An 11,335-nucleotide genomic window follows, 5' to 3' on the forward strand; every position below is an offset into this window, starting at 1 on the left:
TAAAGTTGCAGATCTTACTCTTGCCATATGCAGCTAATTTTCCTTTGGGGGGAAAAAGCTTGTTACTTTTTTAGTGGAGCAATCTGTTACCTTGTCTGTAGTCTGTGAAGTCAGTGCAATTCTAATTTGCATCAGCTAATAAAAAATGTGTGGGCTTTAAAGTGAAAATCATGCAAAAATTTAAAAAAAAAAAAGGTGAACTAACGACTGATCATCTATGCAAAAAAACAAGGCTAGAAATGTGATCAAATTAGGTCACGGCAGTGCAATTTTGTGCAGGGCTGTGAGCGTATCTGCAGACCTTGTATGTTTTATCTTGGGAAGCAAAGCTTTTGGAAAATGCGTAAGAGGGATGAAGAGAGCTTTTTTTCACCCTCCTCTTCTGAGCTATCATCGGGAAGGCAAGATTTTATGTTGCATTAAGTGACAGAAATTTTAACTTAAGCTAAAAGCTGTACAATTCATATAATTGTTCTGATGCAACTCATTTGCAGAAGAAACAAGTCACAGTTGTTTTTGTGTGATCTGCTGTACAATGAAGTAATTAATGCTTTTATTATTTATTATATTATTGCAGTGCTCACACATGATAAGGGGTCCTGTTGTGAGAAGCTTGCAGCCAAAGTGAACACAAAAGGTCAGATAGAGGTGCACAAAGAATTAATGAAATAACATTGATGAGTATGGGCTCTCAACAGTGCTGTGAGAAATGGCGAAATGTTGGGACTGATCCTGTTAACTGCAGATGACAAGGAAGGAGGATAAGGAGGGCTAGTCAGAAGGAGGAAACTGGATAGGGTTTGTAACTGGCGTTCAGTAAAATTTGATACTAAAAGGATAGTTTTTTTATATGAAGAAAAGGGTGAAGATTAAGGTGGTGGTATTGCTTGTATTGTGAAGGTATCTTTTCCTGTTTGTGAAACACAGCGTGTTAGTCTGATCCATCATGTGAGGAAGAGATGGCTATCTGGTGGTGCTAGAAGTCCAGTTGAAGGACAGACAAGTCAATGCTCTTATGTTGTCAGGCTTTATCCTTTAGACAGGGAAGCATAGATGGGATCGAGATTTAAAAAAAAAACCCCACACCACCACCACCACCAACAAAAACCCACAAAAATGGATTGGGAGGAACTAAACGGATCCTGAAGGTTTTTCCTGGCATCTGACTCCCACAGGGAGATGTTGAACAGTCAGGCAGAAATGCCTACTATAACCTTTGCATCCATTCTTGTTCCATGGCAGGAGCAGATACACATAATCCTTAGAGAAAAGTTTAGACCATTTCTTCAAGGCTTACTCCAGAGAGAAAGCACATCTCTAGTTTCTCTTGTCTTCCTTAAAATATTCTCTGTAGCCTTTTTCTCACCTGGCAGAAGCAAACTCTCCCCACCCCAACCTCTGGAGGACTGTCTGATAATGAAAGAAAACACACTTCAGGGCCTTTTCTGGCATAACTGCATTAAAATATAGCATTCTAGCACAGGTACAAAGTAAAAGTAAGTAAACCTCTCGCTTTTACTCCTTGCAACTAATAAGAAATATCATTATTTTTTTTTTAAGGGGTAGCAGGTTGTTTGGCACACATGGGCACACAAGATTATGACTAGGGAAGACAATGAAGAGTGGGACATCCATCAAAGAGTAACAACCTCTTATAAGGTAATTCAGGAGCACATTGAATTTATCCTGTTGTACTTGCAAAATCAATTAAGTAGTTGTTGTCCTCCATTTTCATGGCACTATACAATCATTATAACCAAGAACGTATAGGTATGTTTTTTCCCCCCTCTGCTTCATTTCATTTTTTTACTTGCACAGAGAAAGCCAGTATGTAGCAATCCAAGTGCCATACTGTGTTCTGAATGAGATTGATTACAGTTGCAAAACATTAAATATTAAATGCCAAATGGCTAATGACTTCCAGTAGTCCTCCCTTCCTTCTCCAAAGATTGATGCTGTAAATGGAGATTTGCAAACAGAGGAATTTTAAATGATCTGTGGAACAGAACTGAAAATGTTTTCAAAGCTGGTGTGTACCTAGAACTATCCTGAAACCTTTAATGTTACGGTTAAGTATTCTTGTCATTTGAATTTCATTGCTCGCCATAGGGGTGAGATAGAAGAGTAGATATTTACAGAAACTGCGCAAGTGATAAAAGGAGTTGCTTATGCCTGACTTTGTGTTCTGCTTTGTATGTTTTAGTACTTATGTACTTTAGTACTAGCTAATTTGAATAAGCTCTGCTAGTCACATGCAACATATGGGGCCAGTGCCAACTTTTTATAATGCTGCATTAGAAATATACCCACCAGCTGAGAAGTGTGATATCAAGAGCTTTGCTTTTTCTTAACCAACTGTCTTCATAGATAGTTGCAGGGGGGATACTGCTGGCCCCTTAAATGAGAAATCCCATTTTGCTTCATCTATTTAGTCATCCTATCTCTTTCTGTAGCATTTTGAGCAACTAGTTTGACCTTAATTTTCAGGATCAGATGAGATCTTGCAAGTATTAGTCCTTTACAAGAAGGGACTGTAAAATGGCAGTAGAAAGTTTGTTTATATTAACTTTTGATCAGATATTATCAGTTTGAGGGAAGAGTTCTCATATCTTGTTTTTGTACACATTCAGAAAGTAGGGCTAAAGGGGCACACAGGGTTTTTTTTTTTTGTTTGGTGGTTGTTTGTTTTTTTTTTTTGAAGGATCTCCCCCTGACTCATTATCAGTTAGATTCTACTATCAGTTTTCACCTGTAAATCCAAAGAAAGATTTTGTTCTTGTAGTTGGAATTCCATTAACAGTACTATTAGTGGTGTGATCCAGAATGAAGTCAAGCTCACTGTCTTATAGGTGAGCATGTTCTGAAGTGCTAATTGGAGTTTAGAAAAGAGCTTAGCAAAAGCTTATTAGAGTCAACAGAAATACTTCCATTGTCATCAGATTAACCAAGTTTGATTTTTGGAATATGCTGCAAAAGCTGAACTATTGAGTTAGCAGTTGCTGGTTTGTAAATCCCCTCTTACTCCAGTGTCAGATAATGGAGTTCATACTATAAAACAAAACAAAGCCAGTATCTAAGCCATGTATAACCTACAGAGCTAAAAAGTCTTCTTTCATAACCCTATGCTGAAATAGTGATTGTTGCCATATATGGTAAGTTGAAGCATTTATAAATGTCACAGACAGGCATTTGCTGTATGTAATTTCCATATTTGCAATGTAAGTAGGGTTGTTGTAGCTACCTGTTAATTATGAGTTTATATCTGTCCAAGAAGCAGATAAATAACTTCTTTGCAATGGGCACAACTAGGTTATAAAAGACTGAAGAGATAGCTATGCCTTTATCTGGAAAGATGGCAGTGATTGATGTTTTCACTTTTCTCTTGTCTGTGTGTATATCTGGATCACAAGAACCCAAGTGCCCTGTTGGGATATGGGGAGTTGATTGCAATGTCTTTTGGACAAACTATAAATCATGAGGATCTGGAAATCCTTATGATATTTATGTAAAAGAAGGTTCAGGAGGTGATGTGGGTTGATGTCCTAATAAAACAAGGTTGCTGTAAATTTTAAGTTTTGCTTAAAATTCATTTTCGTCTTTAGAATTTTTCCTTGTACTTTAATCTTGATTAAGTTTACAGGAGTTTATACTTTTCTTTATCTTTTTTATCTTCTAGTTCTGTGTTAATATCCATTGCAACAGTTTTTTAATGTTTTCTGAGGCTCCTATTGCTCAGCATTACCTTTCTTATACCCTGCTTTTATTCTCTTTCTTCTGATACTCCTTTCCATTCTAGGAATACCTGTTAATGGGATATGATACACAATGTATGTGAAAATGTAAACACTTAACAGACTTTGTGTACCGTGGAAGAATCCCTAAGTACCTGTATTTTTTTTTCTTGTCGCCAGCTGGGTAGCAAGTAGAACTACAGATGAGTACTTTTCAAACAGAGCATGGAGTATAGTCATTTGTTCTTTCCCAATGTGTGATTGTATCTAGGCTATTTTACAATGGCTATTTTAGATAGCCTTTTGGCCCAGCTCTCTCATACACTGTATCAAGGTAATTATAAATTGAATTGTTCTGGTATATATTCTCATGGTGTTTGACAGGACTACATTAACTGCACTTAAATGTTTTCAGGTCTTGTATATTATCATCTTTGTGTTTGATTTTTGGAATATAGAAGGTCTTTGCAGTCTTTGTGTACTAATAAAGAGGTCCACAAGCCAAAATACAGACAGTAGACTCTAATTTAAAAAAAAAATTAGGGAGAAAAAGAAAATTAAAGTTTTCAGTTTGAACATTAGTGTTACTAATATTCACATGCAGTAGGTCACACGAAAAGATTACATTAGTAAGATGAAAATATCTTCACTGAAGCTTAGAGGTGATACATTTCTAGAAAAAAAAAAAAAAGAATATCATAGTTCAGTTGCTGTAGCAATGCGCTGCTGTTTCATGCAACAGTTTAGATCATCTATTTAACCAGTATCTCTGGGGATAGTGATATTAACCGTGTTGTGATTTTTAAATGTTTACTATTTATAACTTGTAAGTGTCCTTTTTTTCTGCAGTTCAGTGATGTGAACCATGTACTATGACTTTGCTAGCAACAGTGAAATTGGTTTTTATCCTATATATAAGATCACTTTGCTCTGCATACAGAGAGTAAATCTTACCATTGCTTTTCATTAGTACTGACTTTTTTCTAGATGTCTCTTTCCTGGTCCCAATCCTAATTTATTCATGCTTTATATTGATTCAAGGTGACTAGTATGACCTCATGACGCTTCTGTAAAAGCCAGATTCAGCTAGGATGTTACACCATCACTGTCGGAGAAACCCTGAACTACAGGAAGAGTTGCAGATTCAGGCTGCAGTTGCTGCTGGCGATGTTCACACCGTGCGCAAGATGCTGGAGCAAGGATATTCTCCAAATGGTCGAGATGCCAATGGCTGGACCTTGCTTCATTTCTCTGCAGCAAGAGGGAAAGAGAGATGTGTCCGTGTTTTTCTTGAACATGGAGGTGAGTTGCCTGGAGAGAAAAATCTTGATACCCATCTCGCAGCTTTCTATCCCAATTTGGATTGTAGGGCTTTCCAGCACTGGGTAGGTATCAAGACTACTACTGGGTTTTGTTTTGGTTTTTTTTTTTTCTTTACTCGGAGTAGTACTTCATCTCTGTTTACTTCTGGTGCATACTCTGTGAATGAGGTAATAGCTTTATATCTTAATACCTTAGTATTTCCCCCCCACCCCCAGAATTGCCTAAGAATTGTTAAAAGAATATTCATAGGGCAGAAGGACTGATTATAAAATTAAATGCACTCACAGCACTCCCTATAGGCTTTTCTTCTCTGTTAGGGGGTATTATTAGAGGAAGGCGGGTCCTTGAATTGAAATCCTAGTGAAGTTTGTTTCATAATTCTCAAGCAAGTTAACAAGTTGTATTAAAGATTAAGTTTCTGTGTAGGCTTTAACAGAGTCTGCTAAACTTTATGAAAACAGTACTCTTTGTGCAAGGACTTTGGTGTCAGCTAGTCCAGTTGAGTGTACACCTCTCCTGCATCCATCTGTAGTGAACCTTTATTTAAGGAACTGATTGAGTTTTCTTGGTATAAGTGATATACTCACTTGGGTGATAATTATTACCAGTCAAATGGTATGGTCAGAATTTCTTTTTGCTATATCTTCTTTCAAGGCCACCTAAAGTTTTAGAAGTGGATAGTCTTAATCTTTTAATGTGATACTGGAGAGGAAAAATAAAAATCAGTAGATGTTCTCCACATTCTGATTAGTGCTCTTAAAGAACAGCATTCTCTATTCTAGCGCTGTTCTTATCAAATGAATTAGAACTAAGATGTTTTCAGTCCCAAGGAAACTGAAATTATCTTTTTGATGCTTTACATATCTGAGGCCATATGGGCCCCTTATGTATGTTGCAGTATTTGTCAGATGTATGGATCACCCTTAAAATTGAATGGCATTAATAGGCTGTGGTATTTGCACGATTAGTGATATGTTCCATAAGAGCAGTAGTGAAATACAGCCTAAACAACTGGACCCTATTGATATACCTGCTACAGGTTCTAACCACATAATATTGGTAAACCCTCATATCCTTATTGGAAGGGGGGGGAAAGCTACTAAATTGCTCTAATAAATAAATTCTACTTTTTAAATGTGATATATGTGGATAATCTCAAGCCTTCGGTTTGATAATTCAAAATTTTTAGGCTGTAAGTCTCGAAATATGTTGGCTTTAGCTCCGTAAACTTGAAGATGATCTGAAGAAAAAAACCCTTATGTATTCCTATGTATTTTCATTGTATAAGTTTTGATATTGAATAGATGCTGATGCAGTGTTTCGTTTTTATTTTTGTTGTTACTCTTTCCTATACAAAGTACCAGCTGAATCTGATGCCTCGTGAAAACTGCCTGTAATGAAACACCCTTGTTCTGGAAGCAGTATAGTGTTTAATCACCAAGACTAGAAAGTTGAGTAACAAATAGTGTGAGGGTTAGTCATCTACGGCAGCTTTCCTGTAGCTGAGCCTCCCTTCAGAAAATTGGCACTGTTTTGTGCCTTCCCTTGTTTTCCCTCAAAACAGAGGCATAAAAGATAATGAGTATTTAAAACATAATAATGTCACAAATGAGCTATTAAGCAGTGAATGAGCTGACTCTTAAAAGCCAAGTTAATCGTGCCTGCCTCATTAGTGAGAGGTTTGTGTCTACCTTTCTTCACATAGTCTCCACCTTTCTCCCTCTCAAGAAGTGAATTATTTTGAGGTTGGCTCTTAATCCCTGTGGACTAAAAAGATATTGGGGTGAAGGAAAAAGTCATTTTCTGGTGTGAATCTTATGGTAAACAGAGTATTGAACTGACTGTATATATTAGTAATAAAGAAGGTAGTGAGGGATTGGATGGAGTTCTGGAGGAAACGGGGAACTGAGATGTTAGTGGGAAGGAAGGGGCAACTGGTGATAGTTGTGGCTGTCTGTAAGGGTGATGAAGCTCAGCAGAGCTGGAAATATTTTCATAGTACAGGAATGAGCAAACCACACTGGGCTGTTGCTGAGAATAGGTGCTGTGCCTCAGATCTGAGATGCCGGAAGACTACTGTTGTACTCTTGCATGGTAGTGGGATGGAGATGGATTTTGGCTAATGGAGGCTCAGAAGGAATCTGGTCGCTGACCTGGAAATAAAAGGTAGCTTCTTATGGGAGTCATGACCTGGCTGCCTCCTGCTTTTTGCTTTTTTCTTCTCTTCCATCTTTGCTTACCAGCAAAGAAAAGAGCCAGAGGACAGTGTTGTGCATACAGATTGGCTGATTTGAGTGGAGGTGGTGGAACAGGAGGAAACTTTTTATTATCTGCTGAGCAAGGAGACACAGATAGGGGAAATGCATAAAAAAACCAACAGACTAAGGGATGAAGCCAGCAGAAATACCAACTAGATGCAGAGGTAATAGGTCAGATAATAAATATTCTTTAGCAAGTGATGAAATGCAGAAAGTTGATCAGAACCATGGCGAAACTTAGTTTTCATGAAAAATAATGAATTTGACTTTGTTAGTGTATTTGTCTCATGTTAATAAAGTGAAGATGCTATGAATCCAGCTCTTTCCATCCATAGAAACAATGTAGAGTCACAAAGCTCAACAGGAAAGCAACACAAAAATAGGGAGTGTAGTTTTCGGTAATCTTGGATTTTTGCATAACAAGCTTTTTTTTTCCCTTTAGTGTACTTTTTTAAATTTTCAAAATGACATACAGAGACAGACAGTTCAACACTGGACAAGAACTATGTTTTATTAATCTCCGACTACCACTCTTAACTTCGCAACAAGCTAAAGTCTTGAAAGTGTGTAGTTATTAACTGTCCCTTGGCAGTATCTTCTCAATACTAATTGAGCAGGACGGTTTCTGGTTACTTACATTAAAGTGAAGAAATTATTCACTAAAGCTCCTAGAAATTGAAGAGTAACAAAAAAGTAGCCAAACAGAAGTATTTATTTGTTTTTAATCTTGGTTGCAAGGTATCTAAATTTTAGTAAGGTCACGCAGAATCTGGGAGAAACTAGAGAATGCCAAATGCCCATCTCCCTAAACCAGCTCATAAAGTGTTTCTTTAGCCGTGTTTCTAAACGTCCTGGTCAGAATTAAGCCCTAGTTGGGGGAAGTAAGCTTGAAATAAAAGTACTTTATGAAGCCAGAAGCATTGCTTTCTTGGCTTCCCAAATTAGACTGTGGTAGAGTGACCTAATGAAGGTGTCAAGAAAGTAGGGAAACTCTCCCACTGAGTTGTGAATTGAAACTGTAAAATATTAGACTCTTGGGAATCTATATATCCTCTAGATTACAGTATTAGTAAAGAGTTTCATTAGTAGAGTTTAAATGACTAGTTTAGGTGCCCAACTAATACAATACAAATATACTGAAATACAATAACTGAATATCATTGTGTTGCAAATTTTCAATCTCAAGTGAGCTTGATTGCGGTAATTTGGTACCCTTGATCAGCACTTCAGGGTTTATGCCATTGTATTCTGCCTTATATTTAAGAACATTAGAAGTGACCAAATGCAGCTGTTCATGTTTTTAGATTCTGCTCTCCCCAAATTAATGGGAAGCTTGAAAATAAATAATTTTTTGACAGTCAGGATGGGGACAAGATAAATTCTGGCAAGTGCTGGCTTCATCCGTTCCTAGTTAAATATGCTTGTACTAGGTACTTTTTTTCTTTTTTTATACCTCCGCGGATTCTGAAAGGTAAGCTGAGAATAATTTCCAGTTAATTTCTACCTTGCTTGTGTTCCAGAGGGAGAGAGTTACTTTACAGCATGATACCAATACTGAAACCTTTTAAAAAGCAAACAAAAAACCCCACAACAACCCAAGTTCTTAAGGCAACATCAGCTTTGTAGCGTTACTTTTACTGACACGGGCTGAATGGATGGAAATTGTGTGCAACATAATGCAGGTCCCACTTCTGCTAGGAGCCCTTGTGAAGTTCAGATGTTTTCCAGGAGATGGCAGCAAAACATTGACTGAATAGCAACAGACGTTTTGGTCTTGTTAAAATTGTTTCCCTAATCAAGGGGGAGACTGGTACTATTAGTTCACTAAAAGCCCATAATCTTGATGGGAATTACAATATTTTTATCGTGAGGTTTTGCTACCGGGTTTACTTTTGGAAAGTTAGTTGTTTGTGTTGCTTGGTTGCCCAACTGAGAAGCTTTTTTTCCTATTCTTGTTGAGACGCTTCTCTTATGTGACTTAGTATTTTTTTGGTTCACTTTAGTGGTCAAAAGCAATGAAATTTTGGGAGTAGGGAAAGCATGGAAAGGTACTTAAAACCATAGGTAAAGGGCATCCTTATTTTGCAAGTAAAATATTGGGTTTGGATTACAACAACCTGTATAAAAAATGCATATACATGCACACACAAAAGTTGGGGCATATCTGATTGAATTTGGAAATAGCATAGACTAAACAGGCTAGTGGCAGTATCCTGCACCTCAGTCGGGGGGTAGAAATGATTGACTTGCATGCCCTATGTAGCATGGAAGAGAGAAGGCACAACGTGAATTTTTTTTTTTTTAAACATTTTTGTGGAACATGGCCCTGGCTGCTGCTGTCTTCTTTCCATTATGTCCATCTTTCTCCCAGATTCTGCCTCTCAGAATGTGTCATCCCTGGCATCTTAATTCTCATGCTTATGCTACTCACTTTATTTATCGCCAGTCAGGAGATAATGTAGAATAGTCTGAGCAGTGTGAAGAAAGAGACTCTGGGAGCAGCAAACATAATTTTGAAATAGTATCTTTGTCTTTAATGACTTTGTGGGTTGTACTGATTCTTTGCTATATTTTGGACATCATCATAGTGCAGGTTAGGAACCCCCTATTCAGTCACTAACTTTATTTTCCTGCCAACCTATGGATGCTTTGTCAATTACTTTAACTCAGGTTAGTGTAACTTTACAAAGCACTGAAACTTACATTTTTCACAGAAGACTAGGAAGGCTGTCACTACTAAGGGACTAAACTTTCCTTAATCTTTCTCTTGTTATTTCTATGTTCCTTTTCTATACACTAGAGACAGTTCTCGCATTTTATTTCTCTGTGTAGTCAGGCTGCATTAGTTTGTATGTTGGAGTTTGTTTGTTTGTTTTCCTACCCTCAGTCTTCACATTTTTAAAAATCCTTAAAGTTGTTGGATCACCTTTGTAGCTGTATTCTGTGCTCTTTCTTGGCAGTCCTTTTATTTTGGTATGATACCTATCTTGGTGTGTTATCTGGATATGGTCACAGTAGGTCTGTATTGGGAAGCTTATTTCTGTTGCTCTGTGTTAGCACCTTTGTGTGTTCAGATGTGTTCAGACTAAACTAGCTTGTAATTTATATCATATTGTGAACTTAACTTACAGCAGGTCTGAATTTTGAGATGCAAATTGGCATCTCCCACCCTCTTCCCCTCTCCTGTTTGAGTGTGATGGCGACCGAGCAGAAAACTCTGCCCTCTCTATGCGGTACTGGAGAGCAAGTGCTCCTCTTGAGCAATGTCTATGAGCAGTGGGTGTTAATAGCCTTCAGCCAAGTTTGTTATAAACCTGTGTGGTCACAATGTCCTGTTCTTACCATCCCCCTCCCCCGCTCCCTACTACTTTTCTTCTAAATACAGTATGTATAGATGAGGAAATTGCAAAGAATTCAATGTGCCAGGATGCAAGGACAGGGCTGTCAAGGTTGTAGAAGGCGGACAGACACCCCTAGGCTTGTCTGCTCTTATAGATGATGTGCTTTGTGCACAAATGTACGATTACAGAGCAGACAACACCACAAGCAACTGTGAAGGACAGACCCCAGCAGTTGTTTGGATAGATACACAGGAGTATTGAAAACATGTCAACTTAAGGCCAGTATCTTGTGCAGATAGTATCTCTGGTTACCAGCTAGGACACTTAGGTTAGGAAGGAGCCTCAAATTTCCAAGCTGTAGTTTGTACCTTTTAGCATCCATGGATAGTGGAAGGAGAAACCTCACAGCCTGGCTTGTTCTGTAGCTGAGAAATGGTAACGAGGCAGACACCTTTCCTTCGGTAATTAATTTGGTATACAGGAATAGTCACTTGCTTTACAAGTTTGGGTGTTCTGGGGAAATTAAGTAAATTGATTTGATTATTTTAATTTTTAAATTCATAAATCAGACTGAGTTTTTGTGCTGTGTTTGGGACGGGGGGGGGGGAATCTGTGTAAGCACTTGTATTCTGCACTAACATTTTTCCTGACTCCTTCCACAAGTGGATGTTTACATTCTTGT

The 11,335-nt window shown here is 37.8% G+C and overlaps 1 protein-coding gene across 3 annotated transcripts in view; it reads left to right on the forward strand.

Moving 5' to 3' along the window:
* The window catches only part of ASB7 (ankyrin repeat and SOCS box containing 7), a 31,118-nt gene that overhangs the window by 5,129 nt on the left and 14,654 nt on the right, over positions 1–11,335 (forward strand). For all 3 annotated transcript variants that reach the window (XR_011327141.1, XM_069798557.1, XM_069798556.1), the window contains exons 3-4: positions 1,561–1,659; positions 4,773–5,033. Coding sequence is in view for 2 of the 3 variants with exons in the window: in XM_069798557.1 (XP_069654658.1) it covers positions 4,823–5,033 (211 nt within the window). In the remaining variant the exon portion in view is untranslated. The remainder of the gene's footprint in view (positions 1–1,560; positions 1,660–4,772; positions 5,034–11,335) is intronic.

Source organism: Haliaeetus albicilla, chromosome 12 (genome assembly GCF_947461875.1).
Source record: "Haliaeetus albicilla chromosome 12, bHalAlb1.1, whole genome shotgun sequence".
Lineage (NCBI taxonomy): Eukaryota > Metazoa > Chordata > Aves > Accipitriformes > Accipitridae > Haliaeetus > Haliaeetus albicilla.